The sequence below is a fragment of the Chamaea fasciata genome, unplaced genomic scaffold (genome assembly GCF_029207755.1).
Source record: "Chamaea fasciata isolate MVZ Bird 193981 ecotype frontalis unplaced genomic scaffold, bChaFas1.0.hap1 SCAF_1, whole genome shotgun sequence".
Taxonomy (NCBI): domain Eukaryota; kingdom Metazoa; phylum Chordata; class Aves; order Passeriformes; family Sylviidae; genus Chamaea; species Chamaea fasciata.
The window spans coordinates 151033384-151053014 of record NW_027094086.1 but is presented as its reverse complement, the minus strand read 5'-3'; the positions used below and the strand labels follow the sequence as shown (position 1 = coordinate 151053014).

At 45.0% G+C, this 19631-nt stretch overlaps 1 protein-coding gene across 2 annotated transcripts in view; it reads left to right on the top strand.

Annotated features, from left to right (window-relative positions):
* The window catches only part of OBSCN (obscurin, cytoskeletal calmodulin and titin-interacting RhoGEF), a 182848-nt gene that overhangs the window by 10344 nt on the left and 152873 nt on the right, over positions 1 to 19631 (top strand). For both annotated transcript variants that reach the window (XM_066201918.1, XM_066201928.1), the window contains exons 3-8: positions 4118 to 4387; positions 6847 to 7107; positions 9920 to 10222; positions 11776 to 12042; positions 12859 to 13134; positions 16420 to 16692. In XM_066201918.1, coding sequence (XP_066058015.1) covers positions 4118 to 4387; positions 6847 to 7107; positions 9920 to 10222; positions 11776 to 12042; positions 12859 to 13134; positions 16420 to 16692 — 1650 coding nt within the window. The remainder of the gene's footprint in view (positions 1 to 4117; positions 4388 to 6846; positions 7108 to 9919; positions 10223 to 11775; positions 12043 to 12858; positions 13135 to 16419; positions 16693 to 19631) is intronic.

Genomic DNA, 19631 nt, shown 5'->3' with positions numbered 1-19631 from the left:
GCAAAAACGAACACCCCCTGCTCTGCCTGTGCTTATCTTATTGCTCTCATGGCTGCAACCTGTTCCAAAGGAGGTGGGGAGAGCAAGGGAAGCAGCCAGTCTGGGAGCAAGCACCATGGGAAAAGGTTATTGACCCACGTCTGTTGTCCAGAGCTGCCTGGGAGTCAGGAGGCTGAAGTGGAAATGTTTATGGATTGATTCTTTTTTACGCTGTACCACGTTTGGCTCCCTCTCCAGGCCAAGGCTGCCATGGAAAATCTACGTGTGTTGGCTATAATTAGGCCCTGATAAACGACTCTCCTTTGTGTCACCAGGAGTTCTTCTCAGCCCTTCCAAGACGGGTCAGAATGATGCAGCAGCGAAAAAAACTTTTAATTCTGTTGTTTGTGTCACTGGTGATGCCATTGGTTCTTCTGCTGCAAGGCTTAGGGAGGGAGATCATCTCACCATGAAAACTCTTTGCTCAGCCATGTAGGAGAGGCTGAATTCTCCAAGCAGCCACCCTTAGAATTATAGAATCAAAATTGGTTTGGGCTGGGAGGGACCTTAAAGGACATCTGGTTCCAACCCCCTGCCATGGGGTTGCCACTCACTAGATCAGGTGTCTCAGGGCCTTGTTCAAACTGGCCTTGATCATTTCCAGGGATGTGACATCCATAAAAAACCTCCTCTATTCTGTCAATCTAGATCCTAGGGACCCAAGAACCCAATATTTGTGAACACTTGCTGAACCTGTGGCTTAAAGCTCACTGAGATGGGGGAAAAAAAAATGGAGGGGGTGGGATTTTTGAGCTGTTCCTAAATGAGATTTAGTGAATCAGACTTAAATCTCAAAGAAAGGCTACAGGGCAGAGAATCACTCTCCTAAATAAGGAAAACTGAAGCTTGATTAGATTCAGAAGTGTGTCTGGAACGGAGATAAAATCACAATCTGTACTCTGAGACGTGATCTGTAAAAGAATTTGGGGAAATTCTTCCCAAGAATAAACCTTTAGCAAATCAAGGAGTGGGGAGGATGGGAAGAACATAAATAACCAGCTTGGGTTTCCTAAAGACTTTGGAGATTTCCCTAGGCCATGTGTAAAGTTGGTGAGAACAGAATTCAGGTCTCCACCTTGGGCCAGACTGTGTTCACTGGAGTCCCTGAATAAAGTAACCAGGTACTGGATGAGAAGGTTAAAGGTTGCAAGCCAAACAGGATGGAGATGGGAAAAACACCCTGGTGCTGAGGCCACTTTGTTCTCCCTCTGATCAGATGTGATTTTGGATGGCCACTGTCATGGCAGTCACACTGGGGATCTGAAAGAGAATTGCAACTTGAGAAATGAGGAGGTAGAAAGGAAATTTGGAAAGCACGGTAACTAGGAAGATCAAAGGCTCAGGATGGTGGAAGCTTGTCGCTCCACCTTTAGCCAGCTCTCACTGGGAGGGTTTTCCATATTCTTACCTTTCCTGGATCATTTTCATTAGGCAGAGGGAAAACTTGCTTCTGGAATAATAAATGTGAGAATTCCAGCAATAAGAAAGAGGAAATGTAGGCAAGTGAAAAAGTGAGGTCGAGAGGACAGATGTGCCTTGGTAAAGTTAAGTAAACATTGGGCTTCTTTGCAGGCTGCACCTATTCTTAGCAAAATATGTGTTAGCAGGACTTGCTTTTTAAAAATAACATCATCTCATTGCCACTTTGCTTGCTATGGACCAAATAAAAAAGCCTATGACAGACTGGAGAAATATCTCCTCAGGATAAGCAGCAAAATTAATCTCTGATCTAAGTTCTTGCAGTTTCCTGCTAATTCCATGAGCTGCCCTTGCTCTGTGCCCCCTCAGTAGTTTGCTCTGCTGTGCCTCTGACATTTTTCCCAGTGGGCAGGTTTTGGCAGCTCTCTTATTTGCTCTCCGATTTGCACCTCTCTGACCTGGGTGTGGGGCTGGTTATGGGCCAGATGATTTGGGATGCCTGCTCTCAGGAGACGTGTGGTCCTTCTGTAGTCCCCTGACACAAATCAAACCCCCTCTGCCTGACCAGGCACATTCTAGATCTTGTAAAGAGCATGAGGATACGCTCAGGAGCAGGATGGTGGGGTTTGGAAGCACTTTCACATCTCCAAAAGCCCCGGGCTGGGTTCATCCCAGGCTTCAGTTCAGTTTATCAGCTGCTGTTGCTCCGAAGCTCCATTCAGAGGGAGATAAGACATGTGTGCACATGTCAGCAGGACGAAAGCAGAGTTGTTTTCAGAGGATATCTGTGACCCCAGGCTGCCAAAGATAGCCTTGCACTGCCTTTCCCTGGCTGGGAGAGCAGTGTTGTTACTGCATCATGCTCATAAGAGTCAACTAACCCTTCTGTGCTTGAATGTTTTAAGAGCTTTTTCCTGGAACAGCTGCTTTTTTTTTTTTTTTTTTTTTTTTTTTTTTTTTCACTTTAGGTACTGCTTAGTGGACTGTAAAGGGAGAGGGGTTAATGATACGGCCAGCTGCTCCAAGTATGGCAATACACTTGTGTGTTTCTCAGGTGCAGCTTGTGTTTCTTTTTGGCCCCTGTGCAGGTCTGCGTGTTCCCAGGGTCAGCTCCAGCCTCCCTCCTGCCAGAGGGCTGCATCCTTCTGAGCAAAGCTTGCTTGGCCTCACAGAATCCCAGGATGGTTTGGCTTGGAAGGAACCTTAAACCTCATCTCCTTCCAACCCCTGCCATGGGCAGGGACACCTTCCACTATCCCAGGTTGCTCAAAGCCTCATCCAGTCTGACTTTGGACATTTCCAAGGACCCTGGGGCAGCCACAGCTTCTCTGGGTGCCCTGTGCCAGGGCCTCCTCACCCTCTGAATAAAGAATTTCATCATAATAACTTATCTAACCCTGAAAAAAAGAATCAGGAAAAAAGGATAATCACCATCTGGAGTATGGATAGAGCAGATCTATGTAACCACAGCTGAAGGCTTTTCAGGGCAAGACTTTGTCTTGCCTTTAACTGAGGTGTATTTAGGCGTTTAAAAAAAAAAAAAAAAGAAAAAAAAGAAAGACCAAATTGGTGTGGTGAGTCAGTGTCACCTTCCTGCTCCTGGACATATTGTATGGGTTCCCAGTCAGGTTTTAGCCTCAGGATAACAACCCAGGTAGTCCTGGGGTTAGCATTGCTCCCTCTAGGTGTCCTGTCAAGCCTTTAGAGTGTGGTACCTTATTTAAACTGAAAGAGGGCGGGTTTATATCAGATATTAGGAAGAAATTCCTAACTGTGAGGGTGGCAAGGCAGGGTGGAGTCACAAAAACCAGCTGGGAGCTGGCACAGCCGTTGTTGGAAGGTAAAGGTACATATCAAGGCACGATCTCTCACGAAGCATGAGCAATGTATCAGCACTGGCTAATCCAAGTGTGTGACGTGACTGTGGCAGCAGTCCCGTGGCCCTGACCGCCGGCTGTCCTCATCAGTCCAGCTCCCCTTTCTCCACTTTAGGGCTGGGGTATCAGGGTGATGTCACAGCGCAGCTGTCGCTGGAATTCGGCATTGTTCAGTTCAGAAAATGACTTCCCTCACTGTCATGCAGCTGCCTTGTGTGTTTGATCTCTGCTTGGGTTTGGCCCTCAGCCGGAGCACTGCAGCCCCTCTGCTGGAGGAGGGATGAGGCAGTTGGGAGGCTGGGGGTCATTCTCTATTTCTTTTATTTTCATTGACAAAAGCTTATGCAGAGTCTTTGGTGCTGGTGGGGAGAACAGAAAACTCCTCCTTTTGTGCTTTCCCCCACATCTGGCTGTGCACAGCCACCTCACAGCTCTCTGTGCCCTTTTAGATCACTCAGCTGAGCTTATTTCTGCTGTATAAACCTTAAAACATTGGTTCTTGCACGAGCTCAGCTGCTCACTCTCACCTGGAATTTCTGCCCTGTGCTCTGTCCCATGACCAGCTGGTTTGTCATTAAACCAGTTCTGGAAGGATTCCTTTTAAGGCCTTTTACTCCAACCTGGCCTTGACCACTTCCAGGGATGAGGCAGCCACAGCTTCCCTGAGCAATTTATGTTAGGGCCTCACCACCCTCACAGAGAAGAATTTCTCCCTAAATTCCCATCCAAACCTACTCTCATCGTAAACTCTTATTTCTCCTTCCTGTTTTTCCCCTCTTAAGAACCCACCATACCCTTCAAGGCAAAACTGCAGGACCTCGAAGTGAGGGAGAAGGAATCTGCCACCTTCCAGTGTGAAGTGCCCGCTCCTGGGACGGAGACAGCTTGGTTCAAGGAGGAGACCAAGCTCCAGCAGAGCAAGAAGTACAACATCGAGGAGGAGGGCACCTACCGCCGGCTCACCGTGCAGAACGTCACCACGGACGACGATGCTGTCTACATCTGTGAGATGAAGGAAGGGAGCAGGACCATTGCAGAGCTCTCTGTCCAAGGTACAAAAGGCTCTTGGTGTTTCAGATGGGCCAAAAGTGTGGGATTTGACCTTGTGAGCAGAATTGACCCCATCCATGTGGGCACTGAAGAGGAGCAGGGTCCCTTACGGTGGGAAAATGTGGTCAGTGGGTCCCTGGGGCTCCTGTCAGGGTGTCTCTGGACACAGGGACACAAAGCAGGGACAGGCTGTGTTGTACAAGATGTCACCCAGTGGGAACCCATGCTGAAAGAAGCTTCCTTCAGCTGTAGCCTGGCCCTGTAGGCTTCTCTTTGATGCCTTGGAGTGGTGACCTAAACAGAGGCTAGACAAGATTAAGAGAATAAAAGTGAGTGTTTGTTAAAGGCCTTCAATAGGTACACCTTGGGCTGTCAAAAGCCTCCGAGGGGCTACACCCGAGATGGATGATGGTCACGAGTTTTTCATACAGTTACCATTTTGGTTCATTTACATACCAGGGGTTAATCCTTCAATTACAACTTCAGGTAATGAAGTAATTTACTCCAAGTTTTCTCCCCCCCGTTCACTGCTCTTTACGTCTCTTGGGGCCTGAAACAGTGAGGTGCCCTTGAGTTTCAGGCCCAGAGAGGAATTATTTTGTCTGAATAAAACAGGAGAACAGCAGATGACAGGCTATGGAGTTTTAGAGTTATACACTAAAGCAGTACAGAATCCAAAAAATATAAAAGTTAAATCCTTAGGCATCACCTTAACATGACCCAAGGCATCAGACGTGTCCCCTGGCACTGTCACACACATCTTGGCCAGTGAACAGAGTGGTGACTCTTGTCCAGGAGTGGTGCTGACCACAATGGAAAGGGGGTTTGGCAGCTGTGCTTTGTGGCCAGATGTGTGGTGCAGGCTGCAGCCAACACCAGCATGGTTTAGATTGGAAAACACATCCATGCCCCAGACCCCTGGTGGCTGGAGCTGTTCTCTGGGGTTTGGAAAGGGGACAAGGAAAGGACAAAGTGTGGATGGTCATGTCCAAGTGTCCTGGGTCTGGTGGTTCAGACTGAAGTGGCAGTAGGTGTAGTTGGGTATGGTGTGGGTGTCTCTAAGTGAGTAGACACAAACCCCAGAGCTGCAGGCACTGGAGACTGCCACAGCTCTAGGATTAATCTTGTCCTGACTCAGTGGAAGCCTGAGTATACTCCCAGTGAAACCAGAAGCAATTCTTCGTATATAAATTGCTACAAAACAGCTGGGTGATGTGCATCCTCGTGGAAATTCCTTTTTGTACCACCAGTAAAGAGCTGGAAGTGGACAGAGGTGGATGCAGAAGGTAAAGTTTAGTCCAGAGACTTGAGAGAGTTCAGACTGACATCTTTTTGATGCACCTTCCTTTAGGTTTGGACTCGCCCACCCCGTAAGTGTGTTTGGTCCCAATAGGACAGCTGGTATTTTTTTCACTTGTTTGTGCCTTAGTGGTATGTTCCATCCAAAAGAGAGTGACTGAGCCAGGTGGAGCTCTCTGGAGGGAAAGCAGGCAGAGCTTTCCTGGGGGAGCCTTGTGCCTGCCCTGGGAGGGGATTGGAGAGAGCAGCGTGGGGTTGGGACAATGTGAAAGCTTGGCAGGAGGTAAAGGGCTGTGGGATGAGGACACTGCTGAGGGCAGAGAGGTCAAGGAGGGGGATAAGCAGAGAATCAGGTCTTGAATCTTGTGGTGAGACTGTGCCTGATCTGTTACTTCATGAGGGAATTCAGCATTGCTGTTCATTAAACAGCTCTGGGTGATCTCCGTGGGTGAAGCCTCTTTCACCTCTCAGGGACCGCTCTGGAGCTAGAGCCAGTCACCATTGGTCATTTGGGGTGGTCTCCTCATGGTCTGTCCAATTTTTCTGTGAATAGTCACATCTTACAGCTTTGAGGTTATCCTAGTAAGGGATGATAATCACAGTCACTTGGAAAGGACATAAATTCATTCAATGTGAATTTCTATGTTGATGCTAAGAAGAAACCTGAGATTTTTAGTGTCTCACTAATTCAAATAAATTTTGTGTTTGCCGTGTTGGTTATGTTGGTTACTTTGGTGGAGGCGCAATCCTAAAGGCAGAGGAGAGACCTGTCTGGCTTAAGACTGACCTACTTCAGCAAAGATTTAACTTGAATTCCCAGCATATGTGGGCAGTGAAAGCTGTCAAATTTGGCCATGTATATTTTGTGTTTACCAGCAACTGGTTCTGTTTGGTAGACGAGACGCCTGAGTGACTGCAGTCAAAAAAAGATTTGCTTTTCTCTCTTTGAAGGCCAAAATGAGTCCTTGGGGTCATCTGTTCTGTGTGACTCAGAGCCTTGGAATTTATTTACAAAAAAAATTAATTGATTTATTTCTGCATGGTGTCTGTAATGTTTTGCTTGGGCGTGGACTAGCCCTGTTTCAGTCTGGATGGTCTGGTGATGCCAAACATGCTTTAATATCTGCCATTTGTCTGACTATGATTATTTTGTAATTTGAAGGGAACATCATAAAGAAACTTCCACGGAAGACTGCCGTGTTCATCAACGACACAGCCACCTTCTGTGTGGAGCTGGACAACGACTGCCAGAACATCCGGTGGCTGAAAAACAAAGAGGAGGTGAAACCCAGCGACCGAATCTCCATCACGTGCTCTGGCAAGCAGCACACCATGACCATCCGGGAGTGTAAGATGGAAGATGCTGGTGAGATTGCCTTCCTGGCTGATGAAAGCAGGACTACCACCCAGTTCACTGTGACCAGTAAGCTTCTCTTTTGTTTGGCCTCGTTGTTGTGTCTTCCTGTGGCTGCTCCCGTGGCAGCGCTGTTGTTTCAAGTGCCACCGTGATTATTTTGGTGTCCAAAAGCAGCTAAAGGTTTGATGTCAAGGGAAATATAGGTTGGATATTAGGAAAAAGTTCTTCATGGAAGAGTGATAAAGTACTGGAATGGCTTGCCCGGGGAGGTGGTGGAGTCACCATCCCTGGATGTGTTTTAAGAAAGACTGGATGTGGCACTCAGTGCCATGGTTTAGTTGAGGCGTTAGGGCTGGGTTGGACTCGATGATTTTGAAGGTCTCTTCCAGCCTGGTCATTCTGTGAATGTCCACCACAAAAAGCCAACAGCCTGACTGTAAGTGTAATGAGAGGTTTGGAGGGACCAAAACAGAGGGAATATCTGAAGAGTCATGGAGTGGATTGGGTTGGATGGGATCATCACATTCCACCCAGTGCTGTGGGCAGAGACACTTTCCATTAGACCAATTGATTCTTGGTCAATTCTTGATTGACCTGAGAATCTTGGTCTGATGGAAAGTGTCCTGAGAATCTTGGTCTGATGGAAAGTGTCCGTCTTTACAAAGGACACTTTCCATTGTGTCCAACCTGGCCTTGAACACTTCTGGGGATGGAGCTTCTACAGCTTCTCTGGGTAGAAGCAGTGCTGGGGAAAGAGCATGGCACAAACGTTTCTTACTTGACAGAGCAGTAGCAGCAGGTGCAACATTGTCAAGACTGGACTTGAAATGAAATTTTGGTGAAGTTGCCTAATTTTATTTGGCATTATTTTGATGCCACTGCATTTCCCAGGGAAAATCTGCTTTATTTAAGACAAAAAAATACACTTGATTTCTGTCTGTGTTGCAGTTCTGGTTCATATATGAAGAAATCATCCACTCCAGTCACAATTTGTTAAGAGTAATTCTTCTTTTCTCCCACCACTGCAATTAGTCTGTGGCAAAATGGAATAATTTATTTAAAAGATATGTAACTGCTATGTCATCTAAACTTTGGGCATTCTGATGCTATTGAACTGAAATGAGGAAAAAATGAGGAAAGTGTCACATTTGGTCTTCGTGACAGTTTCTAAGGTATTTGTAAAGCTGTAACATCCAAACAAGCACCTATACAGTGGGAACAATAAAGTTCAGTTTGATTTCAGACTCTGCTGTTTAAATTATGAAGAAAGTGTTGATTAATGGAATAGAAATTATGAGAAGCTGCCTTCCCACAAACAGGTATTGCTGGAGAAAATATTGCGTTACCATTTCTGATGGCAAGGTCGAAAGATCTCATTCCAGGGCTTAGTGTTCAGCTTAGTGTTACCTTAATGGGACCTTTGACATCTATCTGTGACCAGCAGTTACTGACAGGCTGGTAACTGTGCACCCCCAAACACTTCTGTGTCTATTTATGTAAGGAAGGAAAAGCGTATCGCCTCGAGATTTCCTATTTTTACACTTTGTGCGTATCGGATTTACTGCTTGGAGAATCCTGTGTACTATGTCCACATCTTTTTCAATTAGCTGGACGAGGTTGGTGGTGGCTGTTCTGGTATCTTTTACAATGTACAGGCAATGTTTGTGTATTATTTGTAGCTTTGCGTTGTTACCACGCCCATTTTAAAGATGGGGAAACTGATGCAGAAAGGAGCTCAGTTGTCCCAGAGCTCAGTTTTTAGTTTAGGCTCATCAATAGACTCCATCTACAGTCAGGAATTCTTGAGTATGTCCACTCTGTGATTGTTTCACCCACCTCCCACACCTTCTTTAAGTTGGATTGATTGCTCCTGAGTGTGCTGTTCATGGGATCCCAGCTGGAGTCTGGTTGACTGGCTTAACCCAGACGCCTTTCAGATAGCCAAAATTAAATGAAATGAATCCTGTGCCTTGTCAGTAGAGGTGTAACTAGAGCACATCAGATAATTCCTCTTGACCATATGAGTGGCAGCATGTAGTGAGTAATCCTGATGGGACTTGAGCCTTCTCTGAAGGGTTCATGAGGAACGAAAGGGTAAAAATAAATATTCGTTATGCAAATACCCACAGGAATATGTTTGTAGCCTCAGGTACCATAAAATAGCCACATCCCCTCAAAAGTTGGTTCTCATAGTGGGGACATGTCGTTATGTAATTTCCTTTTGAAGTTAATTCCCCAATCCCAAAAGCTGGTTCTTCATGAATTAGTAAAACAAAGATCCCAAATGGTATCACTCTTGGGAGACAATATTACAGCTTCTGAGTAGGGGTAGCATAAAATTCAGGAGCAGGACAAATACACAGATGAAAGAGGCTGCAGGGAATATCCAAGCCTTAGTGACAAACTGAGGTCTCCATAACTCTTAAAAGATTTGAACAACTTTGCTGATGGTTTTACCCATCTTCTAAGTGAAAATAAGAAGCTGTGTGTTACTCTGCATTGTCCAGGAGCTGTGAAGGGAAGAAGTGTGGATCTGTATCCAGCACTAAAGATTTAAGCCTACAAAACATTTGTTGAAGACTCTCTGGTTGTGTTGACAGTTTTAATATTGTGTAGAAAATCACTTACGTTTAGCTGTGCAATAGAAGTATTGGACATCAAAGTTTGGACTTGATCTGGGATGATAATGATTCTGTGATCTTTGTGTAAAGCAGCCCCAAACATCTTACATCTATTCTCTTGCTTTTCCATCTCGCATCAACGTTTTATGGAGGTTTATTGAGCAAGAAGAACTTTTAGTCTGGCGTAAGCCATTTTGGCCTTTCCACTCTGATGTGACTCACTGCTCTGTTTTGCTTTGTTTCTTTTCCTTGCACAGCTCCTAAAAAACCTCCCACCCAACCCCCAGCTGACCCTGTGGTGAAAAATAAAACAGAAACCTCAGTGACACTGGCATGGTCCCCTCCGAGGATGGACCGGCCCATTCCAGTCGACGGATACATCGTGGAGCGCAAGAAACTCACCGGCTTCACCTGGGTGAGGTGCCACGAGTCCCACGTCCCCGTCCCCGAGCTCACAGTCAGCAACCTGTCAGAAGAGGCTGACTACCAGTTCAGAGTGTCTGCAGTCAATTCCTACGGACAGAGCCCCTACCTGGAATTCCCTGGGAGCTTGCACCTCGGTGAGCACGAAACTGGCATGAAATGGGGTGGTTGGACACGTGGGTGCCTTGAGAGCATTTACGGTGGCCTTGAGGATGGAGCAATAGCCCAGCAAATCCTCTTTGCCTTCACTGGTGGTTCTCCTGCTTCATGTCAACCACTGACCTTCTCTTGAATTTCTCAAAGAGCCAGATGTATTCAGCTCTGCAAGGGTTTCAATACCTCTGGGGGTGTCTATCACCTCACAGAAAATGGCTTAAATAACTTTGTGAGATGTCGAGTGTGTCTTGAAAAAGAAAAAGGTTTTTATAAAATAAGAGAATAATACAAAACAAAATAATAAAGCCAAGCACAGTGTCGGGGCAGGTCCCACATACCTGCTACAACACCCCAAAAATGTGCTGAGAAGCCTCGTGCTCTCCTTTAAGTATTGGACAATTTAGGTGGGGTTTTTTGGCAAACAGCCCAATAGACAATAGCTACATTTCTGAGGAACAGCTAAAGAGACTTATTAGTGGTTTTGTCTTGGCATTGCACCAATTACTGTCAGGACAGCAAAGAAGTTTCTGGGTACTTTACCTTACAAGAACAGCAAGGAGTGAGTCTTAAACCTTTTCTAATATGGAAACACCTGCTCAGGTGTGGGGTGCATTCCTACAACCTTCACCAAAGGGAAGAAGGAAAAAATCCAGAACCACCCCAGTGATGGTGGTTGGGTTTCTGTGGAAAAGCTGTGGGTGTGTTCATGGTCCAGTATCCCACATCAGGCTGTGGGAGAGGCAGAGCCCCCAGCCATGGACCTTAAACCTGTAAATGCTTCTTCTGCACCTGCAATGAAAAGAAAAATTGAGATGGCCTAATGGTACAATTTTCAATATATAGATGTGAGATATTGATCTTGCACCTAGAGAATGTTTATGGGTGATCATACCATCATGGAAACTAAGTTCCAGCCAGTCTCCTTTTAATCTAAGAGTTTCTAGGAGAAATCCAGGGGTTTTGCCTTATTTCTATGGTGTGATGTGCCCACAGAATCATTGGGTGCAATGGGATTTCCTCTTCCTTTGAGTCATTGCACTAGAAAATATCTGTACAGATATTGAAGACTCACACAAACTTTGATCATACTGTGTCTGTGATTGTGTCATCCTTGTCCCTTGCTGTCTGAATATGCCTGTATTGTCCTAGAATATCTAGAACTGACTCATATAGATATCTAGAAGTCCCTCTTTCTGAAATCTAAGGATAAAATTGTCTATTCAATAAGCAATACACTTGTAGGGGACTTAGGTGTTTCAGGCCTAAGCCTTTATGCATTTTAGGGATAAAAAAAAAAATCAGTAAAATACGCCTGTTTCTCTAGACCTGCAAAAACAGAACTCCAGAGGTCAGTTAGCTGCAGCTGAAGGACACAAATCCTTTAGGCCAACCACGCATTTCCTTCAGTGCATGAGAATTTTATAAGGCTGCATTAATTTATTCTCATGTCTTGTTACCCTGACGATTTGGTTCCTATGAGATATCCTCCAGCATGGCAGTCTTGTTCTCACAGGTGTTTGTTGTTCTTTCCTAGAACCCATCCTGGCTGTGAAAAACCCCCTGACAACAGCTGAAGTTGCCCCTGGAGGGGATGCCCTGTTCACTGTTGATCTGACCAAGACAAGTTCCGGCGCTTGGTACCTGAATGGAAAAGTCTTACAGGAAAGTGAGACCTACATCATTAACAGAACCCAAACCACTCACACCCTGGTCATTAAAAATGTCACCAAGAAAGATGATGGGGCAGAAGTGAAATTTGTTGCCAACGACATTGAGACCAGCACCAAGATGAGAGTGAGAGGTATTTATTGCCATTGCTGTCTATTCTTCTCCCAGTCAAGGGGTGGTTGCTGAGACTTGAGGATTAAAACTGGGGCCGGAGGCTTTCCTTGGTCTGTGGAAAGCACCTGAAATTGTGTCATGTGATTAATGTGTGTCCTGGTAATGACCTCACATGACAGCTCAGAGTGAGTTGATCTGGCCAGCTGGTGGTATCTGAACTAGATTGCTTCGCATCAGCTCATGAATTTCTGTCAAATTTATATCATTCACAACCATCTGTCAGTGGATTCTGTCACTAAATATGTCACTAATTCACCTTAAAGCTGTAATTTCAGCTCTGGGTTTGACCAGTCTCTTTGACTGTAATAATCTTTCAAAAGTAAAAGAGCATTCATTTCTAACAAAGCTTTTCTTGTAGGTTTTTTAGTCCACCATGTGTGGGATGTACAAGTTAGTATGCTGGAACTTGATTTAAGATCAAGGTTTCCTCTATGAAATGACAGTAACATATTGCAAGGCAAAACATAATTCATTCATAACGAATCCTTTATTCTGGAAGGATGTATTTGGCTTGGGGGAAGATCTCTGCAGAAGCATGTTTAGAGTATTATTTATCAGTAGAAAAAAGATGTGTCGTGTTTCTTTTTCTTGGTGACTCTGGCAATAAAAACAGATCAAGTTTTCTGAACTGGGGAAGAATGCCCGGTATTGACATGAGTGTGAGGGTAGGAACAGAATCTAATACTTTCAGAGATCTCACAGTCTACAGCAGACCTGTCTCAGGGATAAGTTATTGTGATATAACTTGAAATAACGTATCCTCTTGTCCTGGCAGGGGCTGCAGTGAGATTCACCAACAAGAGCAAAGACATAGAAAAAGTCTCTGCTCGGCTGCGGGAGGAAGCCAAACTCCAGGCTGAGCTTTCAGACACAGAGGCCACTGTGAAGTGGATGAAAGATGGGAAGGAGCTCAAGGCCAGTGAAAAATACGAGTTCCAAACCGTGGGGAAGAGGCGCATCCTGAAAATCCGCAGCGCTGCCGAGGAGGACACAGGAGTCTATGAGTGTGTCTGTGAAGGGGATAAAATGCTTTATCAGCTCTCGGTGAAAGGTGAGTGACTGCCTGGGCTGCTCTGCACTAATGATGTTCCTGCCCTAAACCCATGGAGCCATCAAGGCCCACAAGGGGAGCGCTCCAGAGGGAGTCTGGTAATTGCCCATCAACATCCAGCCTTGGTAGTGTGGTCCCACAGCAGAGCTGGGGAGCAAATACAGCAACTGGCAGGATGGTAAGAGCTGTGTTTTCACTCCAGCTGGCATCTTGATATTCCAGGGGATTTGGTATAATTTTGTGAGGGCGAGTGGTGGGTAGGGAAAAGTGCTCTTGGGATGAAAGAATCCAGCCTCAGGGGCAGGACATGACACAGGGTCCCATGTCTGTCCCACACTTGCTGTGTGGCATCAGACAAGTCACTGAAGAGAGACTTCAGCTCTGATTAAGGTTCTGATTGTACAAGATCATCTTGGCATTGTGGGATTTGGTTTGGGGTTATTGCAGGTTTTTTGTTGTTGTTAGTTTTTCACTGGAAGGGTTTTTGGGTTTTTTTTAATTATTTGTTTGAGGATTATTTTATTCTTTTCTGTCACTGTGGTGGATAAGAATAGACCTTTCCAGGGCACGCTGGATGGCTTAACCCCTTCCTGTTTACAAGGTGTTCAGATGTGTAGAAAAAACAGGAAGATGGCATTTTATTTTGATATTTCTTGAACCAGCACTGTTTTACAGCTGCCCTATTTATTTTTTTTCCTGTTCTTCCTTTAATGACATTTTCACCTTTACCCTGAAATCAACACCACTAAGCCTCCCCCTTGCAAACCCTCCCATCTGTGCAAGATTTTATGAACTAGAACAAAGCTGTCTCTGCCTTGAAGGGAACCAGGTTTTGCCTAAAACCCCCAGTCTATCCCCAAACTGTTCCTCACATGGATCATCAGATGTCTGCTGAGGTTCAGAGCACACAGTCTTACTCCAGGCCAGTCCAGCCTCTTGTCAGACTGTTGCTGAAACTAAGGGAGGAACAAAAACCCTTCAACAACATTTTTTAGTGTTAAGAGAATCAAGGCATCACTTTATTTCTGGCCAGGATGTGCAACAGAAATAATTTCACCCACACGTTGCCCAGGTCATGCAGAAAAAATCATTCCATCACACATGATGTTTATTAGATTTTTCACATACTTATACAGTCAAAGCCTGAAGAAATTAATTGGTTCAATGTTCATTGGTCCCAAATGATGCAGTTCTTAATATTTGGATTCCTGTTGGTTATTGATCCCTTTGCCTTCAATGCTAATTAGGTTCTCATTCTTAATTATTGATTTTTCCAAGACCAGGTGTCTCCAGCCATGCCAGGAGTGATGTCTGGAGTTGATGTTCACTAATGGTGGTTATTTTTTTATGTCTTCTGTGCTACCCCCAGTCTGTTGTGATGTTAAGCTCATCAGGCCTCAAGTGGTCATACAGTCCTTCAAAAAGAAACTTCAATTCCTTTCCTCCTGGGCAAAGAAGAACAAAATGCCTGACTAAAGTTTTATATAAAAATTAAATTTTGTATTGTTTCCAACAAGTCTGGGGGGATTTCAGTACCTATTTTTCTTTGAACTGGCAAGTTCACTCTGTAAAGCCATTTGATTTAAATGTTTTGTCCCACAGCTCACCCTCACCTTCCTTTCAGCCATGATCACAGTGTTTCTGCACAGAATAAGTCTGAGGTATTTCAACACTGTGTTCTGCTGGCGCCTCATCCTCCCTGGTCTCTATAGAAACAACAAAAGCCTGAGAATATTGTGGGGTTTTACCCCATTTGACAACTTGTGTGGTTGTTTCAAAAAGCAAACTTGAAAGAGCTGAAAAAAAATTAAAATATGACTAAATCCATATATAGAGGAATTTCTGTCTACAATTGGCACCTGCTCCTATTTTTTTCTCTCTTGCACTGCCTCTTTAGCATAATTTTTTATGCTGACAGTTCTACCCACATTTAATTGAATTACTTGATGGATGTTCCCATGTTTTTTTCACTGTAGTGTGACTATCAAACGAGTAATCAGTGTCATTATTTTAAAATCTGCATTGGCAAGCTGTGATTTTGTAGCATTTCCAATAATTTAAATGTCGGCTGTTTACAGCTTGCTTCCTGGAGGATCACCTTTGGTACCTCCCATCCTTGTGGAATGAGCCTCAAAAACGCTGTATTAACATTTTGCCTTCCATCACCAACAACTTTTTATCAGCCACAGGGAGCTGGGAAACCATTTGAGCAGCAGGTCAGGCTGGAAATGGCACGTGGGCATCACGTGCCTGCCAAGGGCCACCGTGCCAAGCCACGGCCACCGTGTCACCTCCTGGGCCTCCTGCCCAAACCAGCCAGAAATGCACTTGCCATTTGTCACTGCAGTGGCCTGAGCTCCACGTGCCAGGCACCCTCTGACATGACCTCCTGTGGTGACAAGGGACATCTGAGGCGTCTCTTTCGGGCTGCTCTGGTTGTATTTTTCACTCTGGTTTTCTGAGGAAGGGAAAGGTGAATGAATGAACTCATCTCCCTCTTCTTCCTCCCACAACTTTGAACCTGTGGACTGAGTTTCAGTAATGCTGGGGAAGGAATGTCTTAGCTGTACCCATCCCATCCCATCCCATCCCATCCCATCCCATCCCATCCCATCCCATCCCATCCCATCCCATCCCATCCCATCCCATCCCATCCCATCCCATCCCATCCCATCCCATCCCATCGCACCCCACCCCACCCCACTGTAGTTTCAGCTTGGATGTTGGTGGGGGTTGGAATATTTTGCTTTGAGGCAATTGGTGGCTCAATTATTTCATTCCAAGTTAACATGATGCCAGATTTATTGTTTATTTTCTATGCTCCAGTTAATTTCCAGGAATAAATTTCTTTTCATTTTGGTCCGGTGAGATATCCATATAGATTATTAATTTTATGTAATTGAATTTATCTAGGTTATATTTTAACCTCTTCTAGAGTCAGTTTATTTTCCAGGTGGTTACAATATAATGATTAAATAACCTTCCTGGCTTTACCACCAGTTTATTTATTTCCTCACCTCTCTTCAAAATGTTATTTTAAAGCTCTGTTTCCTGAGGCTTCTCCTCCTTGACTCAGCCTCTTGTGCCATCTATGTGCTCTGCTTTTTGGACACGGGATAATCAGGAATATGGTTGGAAATTTGTCTGCTTCTGCTTTGGAATCTAGTAATTAGATCCATAATTAAATAAATAGATTTGATGTTATGATAAGTGAATAACTCATGTGGATGTCAATGTGCTGTGCACAGAGTTCTTTACCAGAGCTGTGTCCGTGTTTTGTTCCAGCACTTGCAAACTTTGTAAACAAAGAGAAAACTGGAGGAGTTGTCAAGGCCATCGCTGGGAAACAGGCTGAGTTTGTGTCTGAGACCTCCGAGGCCAACATCATGGTGAAGTGGTACAAAGATGGGAAGGAAATCACAGCCAGCAAGAAATTCACCGTGGAAGACAAAGGAAAACTGCACAAGCTTGTGGCTTCGGCTGTGACAAAAGAAGATGAAGGAACTTACACCTGCAAAATTGGGGATGACACCCTTACCTTTGATTTAAAAGTCTCAGGTAAGTTTGTCCTGCAAATATGGGATCAGAGTATGTGTGAGAAACACAGGGTTTAGTTCTTTACACTTCTCCTACCTTAAAAATCTACAGATTTTTGGGTCAAGGTTGTGCAACACTTTCAGAGACTCAGACCCTTGCTCTGAGATTCTCACCCTTGTGATTCTGATGCAAAACCAGAGTATGGGCAAATAATATAATGATGCTGTGATTGATTTGAGTCAGCTCAAGCTTTTTCTGGGGCTGGAGCACAACCCAAACCCTGAACAGCTGGCAGCCACATCTGGCCTTTATTCTTTTCTCTCAGCGTGTGCATCATCTTAGGACCACCTCGGTCAGGGGTTCAAAGTCTTGCTGTGAAAGCCGTGTGCCCTCCTTTGACAAGTTTAATTCCTGATTTTGAGAGTTAAACATCTCCTGCTGTTCCCAAAGGACACTGTGGTCTCAGAGATCACTCCCTGTGGTACTGTAAGCCACTCCATCAGTCCGTGTCACGTGCCCATCACACAAAGCACGTGGTTGTCAGGTCAAGCCCAGAAGAGAAATGCTTGTCACCACTGCATTCCAGCCCAGGATGGAGCCAGAGTATAAAATGACACAAGAATTCGTCGGTGAAATTCAATATCTGTGAAATTGAACTGATTCGAGTTGCATGTTTGTGGGAACTTTTCTTCCAAATGGGGTTTTCTGGCTTGTGCCTGGAGCCTGATTTTTAAGCGGGTCCTAAATATAAGATTGGAGCTCTCCCAAAAGCTACTCCTGGCACGTCTGCAGTACAATGCAATTCAAGAGAAGTCACCGCTGAGTGCCTGTGACCTGTAACAGAATATCCAGGTTACTGTGATGCTGTCCATGAGTAACTAAAGACTCTGCAAAGCTGATTAGTTTAGGACAGCACTTTTCTTGAGGGATTCTTGCAGGATTTAGTGACCTGGAGGGAGTGCTTCCAGCTGGCGTTTGCTCAGGTATTCACTCTGCATCTCACCTCCAGCTCTCTTCTGAGAATCCAACCTTATGCAATTTCCCTTGGAGTGTAATTTCCAGTCCCTGGCTTTACCCATTGAAAAACTGGTCTGAAAGAGCCAACCAGGCTCTGCCCAAACTGACCCCTCAAAAGGCAATTTGTGCAGTCTGATTTATGCTGTCTGATTAGAGCTCTCCCAGATGGATTTTAGAAGTGTTCTGGTTGTGCCTTTGTCTGAGCATCAGGTACAGAGCATTGCCTGAGCTTGCAATAAAGTTTTTGCTGGCCATGGGCAAGTTGGGTGAATCTCACCTGCAACTCCTGAGAAAAAAACATCACATGGCTGAGGCAAAGAAAACTGCCATCTGCTAAATCATAGAATCACAGAAAGATTTGGGTTGGAAGGGACATTAAAGATCATCCCATTCCGCCATGGGCAGGGACACCTTCCACTATCCCAGGCTGCTCCAAGCCCCATCCAATCTGGCCTTGGACACTTCCAAGGATCCAGGGGCAGCCACAGCTTCTCTGGGCACCCTGTGACAGGGCCTCCCCACCCTCACAGGAAAGAATTTATTCTTAATATCCCATTTAACCCCGCCCTCTGGCAGTTTGAAGCCATTATCCCTTGTCTCATCCCCACAAACCTTTTGGTGAACAAGGATTGAGTTACACCCTGTTAACAACACCTTAGCCAGGGCAGCTTCCTCCTTGTTTCATGTGTCACCATAAAAATTTTCCAGAGTGCTGAGAAGCAGCACTGCACAGTCAGGGGGTGGTCTCAGGGGAGGGAATCAATCTGCCTTGAGGGTAATGGGATACCCCAAAAACCCTGAACAGCAGGATTCTGGAGGGATTCTCTCTCTTTGGTCAGCTAATTGTTGAAGAATAGGTGAGTCCTAACAAATGCAAATTTTAATTAAATACTTGCCTGGCCTGGCAATTTTCCTTGGGGTACTCAGTGACTGAAAGCAACAGTTGCTGCTTAAAGAAATGCAATACTGAACTGAGGCTGCCTCTGAGTGACAGCCCTCAGCCTGCTCCTCAGGCCAGGGCTGCCCTGATGGAATGAAGGCTCTGAAATACCTGACATGCCCATTAAATATTGCTCCTTAGCTTAGGGACAGGGTCTGTTGAGGAGGTTTGCTCACATTTTACACCAAGGTCTCTGTCTTCACTTCATTGCCTTCACTTTTGCCTTTACAAAGACACTAGCAAAGAGTGTTAGTTGATAAAAATGTTGTATTATTGCTGCCTACATGACAAATACCCTGTGTTTGCACAGCCCATTACTGTGCTTGTCAGCAGGGTTTGAGCTGAGCTATCCATGCAGGAACCTCAACTGAGTTGTGTGAGCAGTTCTGGGTTCTCTGCTGGGAAGATCAGTTTCAGCCAAAAGATATGAGATTATTGACTCCTGTATTGATAGAAACAAGGAATTGTTTGGGCTGGAAGGGGCCTTAAAACTCATCTCCTTCCACGGGCAGGGATGCCTTCCACTAGACCAGATTGCTCAGAACTTTTTCCTAACCTGAGGTTGGAGAATATTTTATCAATGAGATTCTCCCAAGAAGAAGAATTAGTACAGTAAGACTGATACTATGAACATAGAGCTGCAGGAATGGGCTCAGAAACATTTAAAAAAGGCTCCTTATCACCTCTAATTAGATTTTCTGGGACTTCCCAGGTCTTTTCAAAGCTGTTTCTGCCCTCAGACATCAACACATATCCCCCAGATCTTGCTAGACATTGGAATCAAGGAGTGGTAAATGAAGTGTGAGCAACTTGAGGGCATCTCAGCTTGATTTGAAACTTCCAGGAGGATGTAAGGCAGATGAAGGGGATTTCACTGTAATTGAGAGCAATTATCTGAAGCTCAGAGGAGTTTGCACCATCTGTCAGAGAGACATCAACTGTGTGTGACAATGGAATAGCGATCAATAATCCCTATTCCTAATTTTGTGCAGATAAACCTGCA